This window comes from Cimex lectularius, unplaced genomic scaffold (assembly GCF_000648675.2).
Source record: "Cimex lectularius strain Harlan isolate CLEC.00 unplaced genomic scaffold, Clec_2.1 scaffold15, whole genome shotgun sequence".
In the NCBI taxonomy this organism is placed as follows: Eukaryota; Metazoa; Arthropoda; class Insecta; order Hemiptera; family Cimicidae; genus Cimex; species Cimex lectularius.
In genome coordinates this window covers 868,792-886,366 of record NW_019392667.1, presented here as the reverse complement: position 1 = coordinate 886,366, position 17,575 = coordinate 868,792, and the positions used below count along the sequence as shown (strand labels likewise).

Here is a 17,575-nt window from a genome sequence, read left to right as displayed (position 1 = left end):
CTGGTGACGAGAGAGGGGCTGTAAGTTTATCCAGTCAAGTGGTTTCAGGAAGAGATTGGGAACTGAGAGGTCTCGGCTAGCTCCAAATATAGACAACGATGTGGAGCAGTGAGCCTCACTTAAAAATAGATGGATTGAGAGTACTCACAAGCCTAGATTTCATTTCCCTACACCTAGATTCTATTTCCATTTTTCTCCTGCCTTTCTAAAGAAATTCTTTTTAAGGCGCTTTAAATGGATAACGTTCTTTTACTAGAAGGAAGAGTGCTCTTCATGTTTGTTAGCATAAACTTCATTACTTTGGCAAAACGCCCTTTGAAAGAGTAAAGGAAACAAGTAAAGAAAGTAAGATAGTACATTTGCAAGTCAATACAATTTTTATTATAATAGACTTTCCGTTTGGTTACATTGTATTTGAATGTTATTATAATACATAAATATTAAAGTATTATTTCTAGCACACAGAATGAATAATCCTTGCAATAAATTAATAACTGTTGCATAGGCACTAAGCGTAAGCTAAAAAGAAAATTAATAAGAAATAAATTATAATTGTTTATAGTTTGTTGTTTGGTAACTTCTGACTAGATACCAAATTCTGCCAAAGACCTGGTAACTTATGTGACACATTTAAAATTTCTAGGAATGTAGCTCACAATAATTGCTCCAAGAAGTACATTTGCATAATCTTTTGAACGGTTACTACATTCCGCCCGGTTAATTTTTAAATAATAATATTTTTAAGGCAATAAAGCTACTTATAACAAGCTATTTTGTTTTATTTCAAATCAACTTAAAACTTTTTGTATAAGCAATATTTTCCCATTTTTTGATTTTATTGTCCTAAAGCACCACACCATAATTTTTTGTTTTATATTTAAAGTGTTGTATTCACATTAAATCTATGTATTCTTACTTTTAACGATGAGTTTTGCCGAAGTTTCTGTCTGCCCAGCTGAGTTTGTCGCCCTGCATGTGAAAACTCCGGAATCTTCTTCGTATGTTGTTGCAATCAAAAGCACTACATTTTTACCTTCATGAATCATCTGTAATTTGAACGAAAAACAAAGTCAAAAATCGTCGATATAGCTTTTCGTTAATTATAGATTATTTTTGACATTGTTTTATCTGTCCACCCTACACGACCTCCATGGGTTAATTTTAACACCAGTGACAGACACATCAAATAAATAACAAGAACATGATTACAAAGAGGAATCGTAAACTGTTTTGTCATCATTTTATATTTAGATGCAAGGTTTTAACATTTTTGCAAACTCTTCAATCCTGCTAAATATAAATATTAATTGTTTCAATCTATGGTGGCCTAAAAGCCAAATCTTTAAAAAAAATCCACATTTAACGTTATACATTTGCATTTTCAATCAATTGAAAATGATTCTTAAATGGTTTTAACCTGTGTAACCCATAAAGAAAACATTTTCTAGAATTTATAATGAACAATAGGTTCTTGAAAAAATAAACATGCATATGTAAAATGATTAATTTCTGTTTTTATGTGGTTAGTAATTTCATTAAACTTTTTAAAATATGTCTTTTGTTCTTGTTTAATGTATGTGGGTATTATTTCATTTTATCTACATTTTGTAAAAATTGTTGCTGATCGTTGTTCTCTTCTATTTGTGGGTAATAATAATGAAGAGGATTTTTTCCACCCCAGTGAATTGGCACTGTGTTTAATTTTTACATTAAGGATTGATGTAATGCTGTTTAAAAATAAGCCAGTTGTAATTTCAAACATTTTACAGTTTACTAACACCATAGCTTTTAGACTCATTTATCTTGGCAATCAAATATTTACAAAAGGAAATTAAAAACAAGTTTGGTTTGTGAAAGTTCACTGTCGTGGTTCATTATGCTGAAGGGAATGTTTGTGATATATCAAAAAATGCACGCTTGTCATCTTGGGCGCCAGTTTATCACAATATCATTTGGCACTAACCCTACATATACAAAACTTTTTTTTTCCATTCAATGAGAACTTTTGCCATTCCATATCAAATTTGCAAACCTTGGCAGGGCACCAGGTTAAAAATATAATATGAAAGGAAACATGTAATTTCAGGTAGATCATGGCAAAGGAACAAATTTTTATTTAAAAAAAAACCCTCGATGTTAGTTTATTTATATTTCTTATGATTGAAGGAATGTTAAAACGAAACTGGAATTGGAGTAAAACCACCTACGTAGTTATTAATAACACCCCACACTTCAATTAAGCTGTTGACCTTAATTTATCTAACAGGATAATTAAAAGCCTACCTGAAAGTCAGCAGATTGAGGTATCAAATCGCCCTCTCTGTACCACTCGATGTTCGGTGTGGGCTTTCCTGTGACTTGGGTTCTGAATTGTGCAGAGCTTCCTTCAGCAACAACAACATCTCTCATAGGGACTAAAGTCGGTGCAACTTCATTACTGTCTGGAGCTGTAAATTGAATAAAATCAATTTAATTATTTTTCCCATTTAATTAGTATATTTCGCATAATGGTAAAATGTATTTACCAAGAACTTTGAGGTTTGCAGAAAGGCTTACTTCACCCGCTTGGTTTGAAGCGACGCATTTGTATGTTCCTTCATCCTCAGGGAATGCCTCAGATATTCTCAGTGTGTACGTGTCTCCTTCTTTTCCCATTTGGAAGTATTTACTGAGTTTTATTGCCTGGTTTCCTTTAAACCATTGAATTTGTGGAGCTGAAAAATAATATTCCAAATTAAATGTTATATACTGAAAACACAAATCATACTAAAAACAAAAGGTGAAATGCAAATGAGCCATCTTCATCATTTCAATTAATATATTTTAGTTGAGTATTGTATCAGTCTTCTTGATAAATATTGAAGTAAAGTGATCAGGGATGAAGCCATATGGTAAAGGAAACCAACTTATTTTTGAGGAATGCGTCAAATACAGTCGAAAGCTCAGCAGCAGAAAAACAAGTTGGTTTTCTTTACCTACATGGCTTCATCCCTGATCACTTTACTTCAATATATTTTAGTTTAAATTCTGTTCTAACAAAGAAAAAAACCTTAGAATTTACAACCTGAGGTAACACATGAGGTTAGCACATTACAAAGATAGGAAAGGAAAATATGAGAATCATAAGAAAGATGCATGAAAGAGAAAAAAAACCCAGAATTTTTCATTTCATATACAGAGAGCTAACAATGACAACTAGATACTTGTCATTCCAAAAATAATATGTACAACTTATAAATTGCAAATTAAAAATCCTATTTATTAATTTGAGGGGTTGTTATCAAAATGATTTAAAAATCATAAATATTTTAATATGAGAATATCATTGAATACATTATAAAACTGTAATATTTAATTACAATAATTAAATGATGCTGTTTAAATGTTTCTAAATGCAATTGTAGCTCAATACATTGATTACATGTAACTATGAAGTATAAAAATGATTTTAATTAATTATATTTTTAATATGAGGCCTTAATTGAGATGAAAAAGCAAGTGACATGAGCAGGATTCGAACCCAGAACCTTCGACTAAATACGCCACTGCTTTAACCAATTGAATTATCGTGACTTCAATCCACTCAGACAACTTCTCATTTCAACATACAACCTTTCAAATTTTCTCTCTTTCTGCTATATTTTCAAATATCGTGTAATCAGGATTTGATTCTCGGTAACTTATGAAGAGGCCACAGGGAGTTGTTAGCAAAGTATTTCTTTAATTATTATATTGATACATGTATGTATTTAGTAGTCATAATTCACTTATAAATTATTTTAATTAATCATAATTAAAATAATTAATATAGTCCATCAGGAGTACTAAATACATATATGGATTAATGTAGTGATTCCCAAATTGTGCCCCGCAGTTGTGCTATAAAGGTGCCACAAAATAAAATTTTCTATAAAAATATTATGATTTTTATATTTATAAGAAAAAAACTAAAATGTATACCCTCCTTCATAAAACCTTAAAGCCTAAGACCCTGGTGGCCAACCAATTTCAATATGGATGTTAACAAGACAGCTGCAATTGTGTATTTTATATTATTACACAAAAAAAAGTATTTGCTTTTATATTTTTGTTATTAAGTGCGTAATCACTTTTCAAAAGGGAAGTTTCACAATTTCACAAGAAAGCCAGGAGTTTTGATTATTTATTAAATAAAATTTCAGATAAAATAAGAGATTTAGATATATCAATGCTTTTATGAATTGGAAATGAATTAATATTATTATCGTAAAGTTCACGCTGAGATAGACCATTATTTTGACTTGGGGAGCCACGGAAAAATTCTGATATATTAAGGGCGTCGGAAACAGAAATATTTTGGGATTAATGAATGTAAAATCCAAGAAATGATAAAATTCAATAATGAACTTCTTTTACCTGGTTTGGCAGATATTTTGCATTTAAAGAGTACAGGCTGGCCTTCTTTCTTCGCCTGGTCGGTAAGCGGTTCAACAACAGTTGGTGCTACTTCTGGTCCTTGCTTTGTATCAACTTTACCAGGCCCCTTCTTTGGCGAGTCAACTAGTAGTTCCGCCTGGCACCTGGCTTCTCCACCTTTGTTTATTGCGACACATTCATAGTTTCCTGAGTCCTCAGGTACACTCTCAATAATTAAAAGAGTGTAAGTATTATCTTCTTCTAGGGTCTTGTACCTTATATCAGGACTAATTTTTTTACCATTCTGGAAAAAAAGATTAATCATTGGTAGTTCTATAGCATATATTATTTATAAGAAATTACCTTTAACCAGTAGACATCTACAGGTTTAGAGCCATCGATTTTAGCGTCAAATCTTGCCAATTGGCCTGCAGTGACAGCAGAACTTTGTACCGTTGTGAGGAAACTAGGTGGAACCACTCCTCCTCGACCAGCCCTCTTTCTTTCCTCTACTACCAAATTGGCAGAGCACTTTGCTCGCCCTCCCCTGTTTTCTGCGATGACTGAGAAGACTCCCGAGTCTTCAAGGAAAACTTGACGGAGTACCAGAATAGATTTTGTGGAGAATGTGTGGACTTGAAGATCTGGCGAACTCTGAATTAGGAAATCCTCCCTGTACCACTGAATTTTTGGGAGGGGATCCCCATCAAATTCGACCTCAAATCTAGCCTGTTCATTTTCAAAAGCTCTGCATGGTTGGATTTTCTTGGTGAACACTGGCGGTTTTGCGGGTTTCTTGAAAAAATAAAAACAAACAAATGTACACTCATTCCATGAAAAACAATTTACAAAAAAATTAAAAATAAAACTAACCACTTGTCCTTGTACCACACGTTCCTGTGTTGTTGCCTTGTGTTCAACCTCAGTTGTTTCAGTTGTTGAAATTTTTCTGGTAATTTCTTGGTCATCTTTTACCTCTTTCTGGGTTTGTTTCTGTACAGCTGTATGTACCTCTTTGCCATGGACGGTACTTTCAAGTGGATCTACTGGTGCTCTGGTCACGGTTGTTCTCTGGTCTTGTGCAACTTCTTCAGATTGTTCTTGATCTTGTGAGAGGTATCCTGTTTGCCTTAAATTCCTTCCTTTTTGCCACGGCATTAGTTCTGGTTCCTTTTTCCTGAGTTTAGACAAATTATATAGCAATATTTTTTTAACTTTATTTCAATGTAAAAAGACTAAAGATGATTTTAAGTTACTTACAAATTACTTTCATAGCTTTGTGCCATTCCTCTAGCTACTGACTTATGTGTAACTTTTTCCCCAGGTATTGCAAACTGGTGTGATGCTTCTCTCAGCCTGTTTTCCTTCACTATCTGTCCCTCTTCCAACTGCAATTTTGTACAGTTTAATTTAATTCAAGCAAAATATTAATCAGATAGGTTACCTCTCTCAGCTTGCTGTAATATTCTTCTCCTTTTTTATTTTTTACAGACTTCGTCCATTGTGGTTCTGGCTCTTTGGACCTCTGTTTGTTCAATTCTGGATTGAAGTCTACACCCTTTTGTTCTGCAAGTGCAGCCTGTCTCTCTTCAAAAACCTTTTCTAATTCTGTTTCCATCCTTTCTTGCTGGTAGGGGATTAATTCTGTGTCGTACCATGCTGTTATCATAAAAATGTACTTCAGACAGCATTCTTAAAAATAGTCGCATACCCTAATTTTGCCTACGACGTCCGGCAGGTTTAGTGGAAATATTGAGTTTGTAAGAAGTAAACAAAAACAAATTAGTTTTGACAATGTTCATACTTTGACATTTAAATTACCACAAATATCAATGATTGTGTATTTAAAGTAGTCCCAAAGTCCCAAGTTTAGAAAGAAGTTTGAAATGGTTACAAAGGATCAGTGAAAAATTTAACAAAATCGGAGATTTCTAAACAGGGACAGAATTTTGACAAATATAACATTAAACATCCACATGCAATTTTGCATAATTATGTTTTTAAAACATATTTAAACATTGATATATTATTTTCACAAATTATCAGTCTTTAATGAACTTACAAATAATAAATGCACTTTTTTTTTAATTATTTTTATTAACACACTTAGAACATAGATATTTATCCACTAAACATACCATTTAGCACCAATCAAAATTTTGGATAGAAATTTTAACATGCCTTTATGAATAATTACAGACTAAAAGGTTAAAAAGATAGTCTGAAGAAAACTAGGAAGAAAACATCATATACAAAGATGACAAAATATAAAGCAAACTAACATAATCAAATATTTTAAAAGCGCAGTTTCCATGCAAACCGTATTTATAAATTAAGAGCTAGAATTGGAGTAGGATGGTGCAATAGGAAAACTAGGTGTAGAAGGATTCGTGCAGTTTTGTGGCACAAAACGACACGAAATAACACATACAGATGTCCTTTACCTGAGCGACTTCCTGCCGAGGACACAAGTTGACCGTCAGCCTTCAGGGGTTGTCATTAAAGAAGCGATAAGTTTTGAGGATGCCGGGGACAAAAGTGGGTAATTTTTATGGGTATGTATCATGTTATGGAATGTGTTACGATGCAATTCTACTGAAAGAATAGAACTCTTGTGTGCACTTTATGTGCATAAAGAAAAAGAGTTTCTGTTTTCTTTATATATAAGTACAAATTATTATTATTAAGTGTATTAGTGAGAGAATAATTGCAACTGTCATTATTAAAAAGAGAAAGAATAAATATAATATTTAATTCATTACTATTATTACCTTTATGATAATAATTAATAGACTCAAAATAATTGTAATAACTAGTTAAAAGCAAGCCCCTTGATTATCAGGGGTAGCGTAAGAGAATTGTATGCTTATAAATTTCTGCTGATTGTAATAATAAACACTCACGTCTTGGAGAGTTCTTGAGTACGCCTCTGTAATCATCTCCTCTTGGTTTCACATTCAAAGTTGTTTCAACCTTAGCCTCACCAGATGAATTGCGAGCGAGGACTACGACTTTTCCGTGGTCATACTGTCGTGTTTTAGGAATATCAAGATGCCACATGCCATCGTAAGTCAGCTTATACCTTGCTCCCTATTGTTTTTGTCAATTACAAGCAATAAAGTTTAATTTTACTTTAGAGTTAATAAACTTTTAAACCATTTCATATGTTTTTTCTATTTTTTTTCCCACTTACATTAACCACAGTGTGGTCGTTAATGATCCACATGACCCTTGGCCTTGGATGACCAGTTACTCTGCAGCAGAATCTTGCACATTCACCTTCTTCTACAGTTACAGGCTCTGGGTGACTAACAAAAACGGGACCCTGTTTTTCTTTCTCTTCTTCTACCCTTGCCTCAGGTGATCTGTATCAAATAATTTTTTTTATATTACACAATTATTACAATTTTCATAGAGTAACAGTATAACTTACAGCTGCCATGATGCTTCCATTTCCCGGATTCTCTCTATGCTTTTCATCCCCTTCGGAAGTTGGGATTCATATATGATGCCAGGTTTACCGGCGGTCTTGATTATCGCTCTTGTCTCGTCCATTCCATAAAGATTAGTAGCCCTGCAGAGATACTCACCGCTGTCTTCTGGATATACCCAACCAAAATTCATGGCCACATAGCCAAAGTCGTAGATGGGAGTAAATCTGTTCTTGTGGTGTAACGGTTTTCCATTGAAGAACCATTCGACTTTCATATTGGGATCTCCGACCGGTGCAAGCTGACATTCGAATTTAGTCGCTTCCATTTCAACGAGTGATGTTTGATCTTGTATTTGTGTAACAAACCTATCAACATTTTGATATTATACATTAAACTACATTATAAAAGAAGAAGTACAAAAAATTCACAGTTTTTGTATAAATTAAAAATATTAGAAGTGCAATAATTTAAAATAGTAAAACAGTACCGTGGTGGTTGCTTTTTCTCAGGCTCATACAAATCTTCTTCAGTCAGATGTACTTCTGAAGTATACTTCTTAATAGTAGCTTCCATTTGCATCAACTGTTCTGACTTCTTCATTCCCTTTGGAACTTGGTTTTGCAAAATGATGGACGGGACTTCTATTAACATTAAACAAGATTGAAATAAAACGTTCAAATAATAGAAAACCTAAAAACAACTCACTCTTGCAAGATACAGTTGCTTTGGTGAAATCTTCACCGTAAGCATTGACCGCACGGCAGACATATTCTCCTGAATCTTCAGGGTACACGTATAAAATGTCTAAGGAAACGAAGCCAAGATCAAATATTGTCTTGAAACGATGGCCAGAAGGTAGAAGTTTGCCGTTTCTGTACCACTCAATCCTCAATGTGGGATCATTCTTTGGTTCAACACGGCATTCAAACCTCACAGGTTCATTTTCGCCAACGGTTGCAGATGTAATCTGTAAAATGAGTTTTTAAATTTGTTTAAATGACAAATCGTTTTTCATTTTAAAAATATTGATATATACCTGTGTAACAAATTTTGGAGGTACTTGAGGACCTTCATCCGAAGGTCTAGCTTCTGTTGCTTTTCCTTTTTCAAGTTCTTTCAATTTCTCTCCACTCATGCCAAAAGGCAGTTGAGAATCAAGAACGACATCACGTTTAGCTTTAATAATAAATTTATTATTTTTCTTGTCTTGTTTTATAATTTATTAAAGTTTTCTTACCTTTACATACAAGTTTGGCTTTAGTTGTAGCAGTGCCCCATTTGTTTGTTGCCCTGCAGATGTATTCTCCTGAGTCTCTAGCGTAGACATATTCCATGTCCAAGACAACAAATCCAAAGTCGTTAAGCATATGGACTCTCGACCCGGTTGCAAAAGGACGTCCATTAAAGAACCAATCAATGCGAAGAGTCGGATCATTAACTGGCTCCACTTTGCAATCAAAATGAGCTTTGCCACCTTCAAGAGACTCAGTATCTTTTAGTTCAACAACAAATCTTGGAGGATTTGGCTGCTCTTCGTCTGGAAGTACTTCATCTTTTTTATGAAGACCCTCTTCCAGTTTTTGGATGCTTTCAGTTCCTGAACTGAATGTAGTTGGAAGTTGAGGCTCCATGATGATGCCTTGCCTTCCTCTCACTTGTAGTTTGCACGACACTACCGCTTCTCCATGTTTGTTCGTAGCCTGTTAAAAGTGTAAATGAAAATATAAGATTCAAATTAAATGTAATAAAGAAAAATAATTAAATTACCTTGCATGTATATAATCCAGAATCTCTTGTGTCAACACCAGAGATTTCTAAAATTACATATCCAAAATCGTTTATGGTTTTGAAACGAGATCCAGCAGTAAGTGGTTTTCCATTGTGAAACCATTCTACTCTTAGACTGGGGTCATTAACTGGCGTGAGTTTACATTCAAAGTGAGCGAGTGAATATTCTACAAGAGTGAGATCCGATGGAGATGTAATAAATTCTGGAGGTTTTCCCAAATCATCTTCGGGCAGAGTAGGAGGCCTGAGCTGCCCTAAGCCCTCTAGTTCAGCGATTTTATCAATAGTGCCTTCCATGCCTTTTGGTAATTGTGATTCCATAATAATGCTCCTCTTGCCTTCAACCTTCATGATAGACGTCGTAACAGCTTGTCCCCATTCATTAGAAGCCCTACATGAATATTCCCCAGAATCTTCAGGATATACAGGCGAGATTTCAAGTATGACAAAACCAAAATCGTGGAAAGTTCTGAATCTTGAACCAGTCCTAAGAGGTTTGTTGTTCCAGAACCATTCAACCTTGAGTTTTGGGTCATCAGTTGGTGTAAGCCTGGCTTCAAAATGAGCACTTTCTCCTTCACGGAGCTTATCGATGTTCGATAATGGCACCGTAAAAACTGGTGCTTGACCTTTAGTTTCACTGATTTGTTGCTCTCTTGTTTTGTACATGGATTCTTCAAGGTTTTGAATCTTTTCAAGACCTCCTTCCATTCCCTCTGGCAGTTGGGACGTAAGAATGAGATTTGCCTTTGATGAGCATTTCAATACAGCTTTGGTCGAATCAGATCCAATGAGATTAGTCGCACGGCATTCATATTCACCAGAATTTTCAGCATAACAGTATAGAATGTCAAGAATGACGATGCCAAAATCATGAAAAGTTCTATATCTATGACCATGGGGCAGTTTTTTACCATTAAAATACCACTCAACCTAGAATTTAAACAAATTGAATCAATTTAAGTAGTACATTGATAATATAGAAGAAAAAATTTACCACAAGATTAGGATCGTTGACAGGAGTCAATCTTGCTTCAAAGTGAGCACTTTGACTTTCTTTTAATGCTGTAACATCTTGGATCTGAGTTATAAACCTTGGCGGTTCTGTTACTGGAGTGGGTGCAGCTTGAGTTGGTCCTGCACCTGATTCAAGTTCACGGATCTTCTGAAGTGAATCGGGTTGAAGAGTGTCATAGTAGACACCTCCTTTTCCAACACACACGACGTGCGCTCTTGTAAAGTCTTCCCCGTATTTGTTTTTGGCCCGGCAGACATATTCACCAGTGTCGTGGGTCTGTGTATATGCAATATCCATGAGAACGAAACCAAAATCTGATACTTGTTTGATTCTCGTCGAATGTCTGATCGGGCGCCCGTTGTGGAACCATTCGACTGTCATCGTCGGGTCGCCAACTGGGATGAGAGTGCACTCAAAGTGAACTGAATCTCCATCTTTGAGTCCTTCAACACTCTGCAAATGACACACAGTTGACAATTTAATATTCTATTTATCATTTCCTTTGAGTAATTTAGTATTAGAACTCCAGAGTATAAGGGATATTTGGACCATAAACCACAATATTAAATGTTGTACTAGTGATATGAAAATTAATGCTATGTATAGTAAAAGATAATCCGGTTTGAGACTAATTAGAAAGAAAGCACTGTTCCTTCATTGACCTTTTGAGGAATATTGTCTTCTTCATTTGGACTAGGAAACTTAGTAATTAAGTAAATTAACATTAAATTCTTTAAATTCACTATTTTTGTGGTCCGCTTGACCAATTAATACTTTACAATTAATTAAGGTTTTTACTTGAGATGAAAAAAAGCTAATGGCACGAGAGGGATTCGAACCCATGACCTTCGGCTTGATACGCCGCTGCTCTACCACCTGAGCTATCGTGACCTCGATCCACTCGGACATCAACTCCCCATCTCAACCCCACCTTATGAGTTTTCCCTCCTTTTGCCATTTTTCAAATGTCGTGTAATCGGTTTGGATTCTTGACGACAATTGAAATGGCGACGGAGAGCTTTAGTGAAGTGTACTTCATTTTAATTCATTAAATTCACTATTTTCGTGGTCTGCTTGACCAATTAATACTTTACAATTAATTAAGGTTTTTAGTTGAGATGAAAAAAAGCTGATGGCATGAGAGGGATTCGAACCCACGACCTTCGGCTTGATACGCCGCTGCTCTACCACCTACGTCAAGCCGAAGATCGTGGGTTCGAATCCCTCTCGTGCCATTAGCTTTTTTTCATCTCAACTAAAAACCTTAATTAATTAAATTCTTTAAAATATATTAAATATGAAGAGCCTTTATTCCTCAAAAGCTTGATGAAGTAACAATTAGTCTTGGACTTTATTGCCTTTTAATATTAAATTATAATGTTGAAGACTGATAAAATTTGGGATTGCCCAAATTAAAAAATATGTAATTGCTTGGATAATTCATGGAAAAATCTTGGTTTTAATAAATCCTCATTTTCATAATGATTGTTATCCAGCCTAATCACTTAAACTAATTCAATTAACTATAAAAATGAATAAGAAAACATTAAAATAGTATAAGAGCATTTTATTGTTGTCTGTTTGTCTTATATTGTGATCATCTTCCGCCATTGTACGCAAAATAATAAAGTTTAGGACAATGCTCTCCGGACGAATCGGGTACAAATTCATTACTTTCGTTTATGGGAAACATGGTCAAATGATTTCTCACCTAAAAAGGTATAAATATTATTTCTCGGAAACATGCAATAATTATACATTTTCCCTCACCTTGATATGGGTGGTAAATTGTGGTTTCTGGCCCTTGCTCATGTCAACACACTCCAAAGTGACGCTGATCTCAGCTTGGCCCCATTTGTTTGTGGCACGGCATGTGTAAACGCCAGAGTCCTCAATCTTCGTACCGAGTATCTCGAGAACAACCATACCGAATGCATGAACTGTTCTGATTCGATGACCTTTAATTTAAAAAAATATAAGTCAAAACTCGTTAAAATGAGAATATTTAAATTTAAAAAATACTTACTCGCTTCTAATAATTTGCCATTGTAGAACCATTCGACAACCATAGTTTGATCACCGACTGGTGTAAGGGAAGCTTCAAAATGAGCAATCTCACCCTCACTTAAATTACTTACATTCTGGAACTATAACATAAAATAATTTAATGTAGGTGCACATATAAAAACAATTTATACAAGCAAATTTGATCATTTTTATCCCTCCACCTTAAAAATAACAAATTCAACTTCTCCACCACCTCAAAATAACATTTTGAAATACCTGCGTAAGGAATTGTGGTGGATTCTGGGAATAAGACTGAAAATTATATTCTCGTGAAGTAAAATTTAAAATATAATTTTTTTGTTATACTTATGATTCTTCCTTCTTGAAGGTGGGATAATAGGTCAACTCAAATTCATTAGAGAGACATAGCTACCAAACAAAATGAATTAAATGGAAAGATTCCCCCCAATATAATTATAGAATTTAGTAGAAAACAGAGAGAATTCATTGATAGGGAAAAGAAGAAACGAAAATTAAAACTGAATAAAAAACTAGATAACCTATTAAATGAAAGAAACCGAAGAATTTCTAGTGAGCCCAATGAAGTCCAACAGGACTGGGTCGTAAACCTGAATTTTTGAGTTGACCTATTATCCCACCTTCAAGAAGGAAGAATCATAAGATTTTTTTGTTATAGTTATGAAATACTTACTTGAGATGTAAATACAGGTGGTTGTCCTTCCTCACTGTCTGCAAGTTTAGCATCTTCTTTCCTAAGTGACTCTTCAAGCTCTTGAATTTTTCCGAGTCCTTCTTGACCCTTGGGGTGTTGTGTTTTTTCAATCAAACCAGCTTTGGATGTGCAGTAGACTGTTGTAGATGTAAAAGCTTCGCCAGATTTGTTCCAGGCTTTGCAAGTGTAGATACCTTGGTCACGTTCATAAACCTCTGTTAAATCAAGTGTCACAAACCCAAATTCTGATGTCATCTTGAATCGTGATCCTTTAATTAATAAAAAAAATGTTAATTTTATTAATTTTAAATGAAAACAGGCAAAACATTTTAATTTAATTACCATGTTCAAGAGCTTTTCCTTTAAAGAACCATTCAATCTTAAGATTGGGATCTTCTTTGGGTTCGACAGTTGCCTCTAAATGAAGTGGCTGAGCCTCACCAAGTTTAAATTCTGGTTGTAAAGGTGTGGTCCATACCGGTTTCGGATAAGCATCTTCCGCTTTTAAAGGTGGCCTCTGTAATTTGTTTGCATAAGCATCATCCACTTCTTGTACTTTTTCGAGTCCAGCCTGTCCTTGAGGATGTTGAGTTTGTAAGTAGATTCCATCTTTTCCTAAATTATTATTACCATTATAGTTGATTTTAGAATGTATGATATATGAGTTTGTATTATTTTACCAGTGCATCTGAGTGATCCTGAAGTCGATGCTTGCCCTTTACTGTTAGTAGCTTTGACAGTGTAGATTCCAGAATCTTCAGCATAGCATGAATTGATGTCGAGCGTAACGAATCCAAAGTCATGGTTGCCTTTGAATCTGGCTCCAGTCGGTAATAATTTGCCATTGGCGAAAAATTCTATATTGAGGGTGGGATCCTTTGCAGGTTCTACTCTGCACTCGAAGTGTGAATTCTCTCCTTCTTGGCAGACTACATTGTTCAAGTGAGAAATAAATACTGGGCCTTCGAAAACGGGTTCAGCAACTTCGCTCTTTGTTGTTTTTGGCCCTTCGAGGGCGTCGATTAAGGGCAGAGCTTCTGGACGAAGTGAATTTGCAAGCAACCAATGCCGATCTGATAAAACATTTTTTTGTATGTTAGTATTTATAAATATAACAATAATTATTACAGATAAATAATAAATATTAATATTTTGGGCATTTTTTAGAAGGTATCATACTCTCAGTATTTTTAGGATAGATTTATGTATTTGCCATTTGAATTTGTTCATGCTTATAATTATATGGTTAAAAATGGCACTGAATATGGTGAAAATGTCTAAACACAAACACTATGAAAAAAAAAAGTAATAATAAGGAATAATAAAATTTAAAAATAATGAAAATCACCTTCAACTTTAATCGTGCAAGTTGAAACAGCTTCTCCATGAAGATTAGTTGCTTTGCAAGTGTATATGGCAGAATCATCTGGCCTCACCCCATTTACAGAAAGAGTAACTAAGCCAAAATCGAAAGTGGGCTTGATTCTTGTACCTGTAAAATCATCGAATAACTTATAGTTGAGGGTTTATTTCGTACAATTTATTTAATCAATGACCTGTTGTTAATGGTTTTCCATTTTTAAACCACTCAACCCTAAGGTTGGGATCTTCTTTGGGCTCGACCTGGGCTTCAAGGTAAACATGTGAACCTTCTACGAGTTTATCGGCGTTGTTCAGATGCTTGGTAAAAACGGGTGCCATTTGTCGAGCAGTGTCTTCATAGCCTTCAGGCACTTTGCTCATCTGTGCTTCCTTCAATTGGATCTTCTGCCAAGCATCAGGTTGAATCGGCTCTCCAGAAATTGCAGAACGTGCTTATAAATGAAAATAAAATTAGTTTTTTTCATTTGATCATTTTTATTTTTGCTTACGTTTCACTTTAAGACTTGTCGAAGAAACTGCTTCTCCGGCAGCATTGACAGCTTTGCACATGTACACTCCAGAGTCTTCTGGTACTGTAGCCATTATGTCCAAAGTTACAAAGCCAAAATCATGTGTGACATGGAATCTTGATCCTAAAAATCATTTATGAATAAATGCTTGTATTTAAATTAAAAACTGACTTTCATACCCATTTTGAGCTCCACTCCATTGCAAAACCATTGGAATTTCATTGTAGGATCACCTACTGGTACGACTCTAGCTTCAAAATGTGCTCTTTGGCCTTCCCAAAGTTCAGATGGCCCAGTAAGCACTTGTGTGAAAATTGGTTTCTCAAATGCTTGTTCTGGTTCTTCTTTTCTTGAAGGTTCCTTTCCTTCTTCTAACTGACGGATCTTTCTCATACCCTCTGGATGTTGGGTCTCGCTTTGTATTGATGCTTTCGCTACAAATAAAATTTCCATTAAAATACCATAACATAAAAATTAATTAAGCCTCATACTTTTTATTTTCATTGAAGCGGTTGTAACAGCTTCACCGAGAGCATTAGAAGCCCTGCACATATATACGCCCTCATCGTCTTCTCTCACGTGTGTCATATCCATGCTTACATAGCCAAAATCATGTGTTTTGGTGATTCGAGAGCTGTCTTCGAGAAGTTTTTCATTTCTGAACCACTCAACCTTGAGAGTAGGATCTCCAACTGGGATAAGACGGCACTCAAAGTGAGCTGTTTGGCTTTCTGCGATAGCATCAATGTTTTGAAGAGGTTGGGTGAAGACTGGTCTTTGCCTTGTGGCAGCTTCAACCACTTCCGGCTTTTCAGGACGTCCAGCTTCTAGCTTCTTGATCTTCTCGAGACCCTCTGGTCTCTGAGAATCAAGAATAATACTTCCTTTTTCTGCAATAAAAAAATATATATTTAGATAACCATAAGAGACTCAGGCACATGGATTTATTTATATACCTTTAACTTGCATAGTTGTTGATGAGACACAAGATCCAAGTTTATTGACAGCTTTAACAGTATATTCCCCAGCATCAGAAGCCAAACAATGGCCAATATCAAGGGCAAAATAACCAAAGTCAAATGTAATATGGAATCTTGAGGCTGATCCTAGAGGCTTTCCATTGTGATAAACTTCCACTCTCAAATTTGGATCATGAAGTGGCTCAATTTGAGCTTCAAAATGAGCAGTTTGCCCTTCAGCAAGTTCATTTGTACCCTAAAAATTAATTTCATCAGCTATATTAGATTCGTTACAAAATTAAAGATAAAAAATTAATTACCCTAAGCTCAGTGACAAACCGAGGTGGGGATGGAACAGGCTCTTCAACTTCTAACCTCTGTGGATGTCCCTGAGCTTCCAATTCTCTAATTTTTTCCAATCCTTCGGGGTGATGTGTGTCAAGTAAAATATTGCGTCTTGCTGCAATTAAAAAATAATTCATCAAAAGTAATACTTAATAATAATTAACTACGTGTCTACTTACATTGCACTTTAATATTGCATGTGTTGACAGCTTCACCCATTTTATTTGTTGCTTTGCACATGTAAGTGCCTGAGTCTTCAGCATAGCTGTATAATATGTCAAGTGCCACATATCCAAAGTCATGGGTAGTACGGAAACGATGGCCAGTTGTGATGGCTTTTCCATTTACAAACCACTCTATCTTCAGGTTTGGATCATTGATTGGCTCAATTCTACATTCTAAATGAGCATGATCACCTTCCTTGAGATTTTCTAAGCTGTTAAAAGCCATAAAAAAATAACGTTAAAGATTAAAAAGTTTGTTTATTTATCTTCATTGTTTACCTGTTAAGAGGAGTAATGAAAACTGGTTTTTGTGCAACTGGTTCAACTTCCTCTTGCTGCGGTCTTTCAAATTGTTCAAGTTCTCTGATTTTCTTCAGCCTTTGCTCATCAAGAGTGTCTAGCTGAAGCCCAGCTTTGGCTGAAAAAAATTACTCCATCAAACAAGGAGATAGATATCAAAAACTGTTTTTAAGACTTTGTCCATTCCTCCAGTTCGCCCAAGGAATTACCTCCACTTTTATTGTTCTTTTTTAATATCCTCACAAGAAAGTTTCTAATGTTGCACAAAACTCCTGACATTAAAGGTGGTAAAATGTATTCCAAGACAAACTGACAATTTGGATTAATAATTGAAAACATTTAATATTGATGGAATTTGAATTTTTTTTAAAGAATTTTAAAACAAATCTAAAAATTTTGTGTTCTAAAGATAGTGGCTTGAGTTATAATGACATTATTTATGTTTAAACATATGGTTTTTGATGTATTTTTTAAAAGAAT

The 17,575-nt window shown here is 34.8% G+C and overlaps 1 protein-coding gene across 2 annotated transcripts in view; it reads right to left on the bottom strand.

Annotated features, from left to right (window-relative positions):
* The window catches only part of LOC106673577 (titin), a 151,636-nt gene that overhangs the window by 44,774 nt on the left and 89,287 nt on the right, over positions 1 to 17,575 (bottom strand). Inside the window, exons 43-74 of one of the 2 annotated variants that reach the window (XM_024225167.1) lie at positions 17,075 to 17,213; positions 16,751 to 17,007; positions 16,547 to 16,686; positions 16,224 to 16,482; positions 15,759 to 16,157; positions 15,447 to 15,701; positions 15,247 to 15,390; positions 14,932 to 15,189; positions 14,724 to 14,867; positions 14,056 to 14,448; positions 13,718 to 13,990; positions 13,355 to 13,644; positions 12,919 to 12,954; positions 12,662 to 12,782; positions 12,406 to 12,593; positions 10,615 to 11,088; positions 9,597 to 10,550; positions 9,067 to 9,529; positions 8,866 to 9,005; positions 8,535 to 8,796; positions 8,317 to 8,470; positions 7,829 to 8,194; positions 7,589 to 7,760; positions 7,299 to 7,485; positions 5,840 to 6,054; positions 5,656 to 5,783; positions 5,269 to 5,572; positions 4,759 to 5,190; positions 4,396 to 4,699; positions 2,526 to 2,714; positions 2,284 to 2,447; positions 917 to 1,046 (exon numbers count right to left, since the gene is read on the bottom strand). In XM_024225167.1, the coding sequence (XP_024080935.1) occupies positions 917 to 1,046; positions 2,284 to 2,447; positions 2,526 to 2,714; positions 4,396 to 4,699; positions 4,759 to 5,190; positions 5,269 to 5,572; positions 5,656 to 5,783; positions 5,840 to 6,054; positions 7,299 to 7,485; positions 7,589 to 7,760; positions 7,829 to 8,194; positions 8,317 to 8,470; positions 8,535 to 8,796; positions 8,866 to 9,005; positions 9,067 to 9,529; positions 9,597 to 10,550; positions 10,615 to 11,088; positions 12,406 to 12,593; positions 12,662 to 12,782; positions 12,919 to 12,954; positions 13,355 to 13,644; positions 13,718 to 13,990; positions 14,056 to 14,448; positions 14,724 to 14,867; positions 14,932 to 15,189; positions 15,247 to 15,390; positions 15,447 to 15,701; positions 15,759 to 16,157; positions 16,224 to 16,482; positions 16,547 to 16,686; positions 16,751 to 17,007; positions 17,075 to 17,213 (8,334 nt within the window). Of the gene's footprint in view, positions 1 to 354; positions 1,047 to 2,283; positions 2,448 to 2,525; positions 2,715 to 4,395; positions 4,700 to 4,758; positions 5,191 to 5,268; positions 5,573 to 5,655; positions 5,784 to 5,839; positions 6,055 to 7,298; positions 7,486 to 7,588; positions 7,761 to 7,828; positions 8,195 to 8,316; positions 8,471 to 8,534; positions 8,797 to 8,865; positions 9,006 to 9,066; positions 9,530 to 9,596; positions 10,551 to 10,614; positions 11,089 to 12,405; positions 12,594 to 12,661; positions 12,783 to 12,918; positions 12,955 to 13,354; positions 13,645 to 13,717; positions 13,991 to 14,055; positions 14,449 to 14,723; positions 14,868 to 14,931; positions 15,190 to 15,246; positions 15,391 to 15,446; positions 15,702 to 15,758; positions 16,158 to 16,223; positions 16,483 to 16,546; positions 16,687 to 16,750; positions 17,008 to 17,074; positions 17,214 to 17,575 lie in introns of those variants that run through there. The other variant, XM_024225168.1, reaches the window with a different exon arrangement.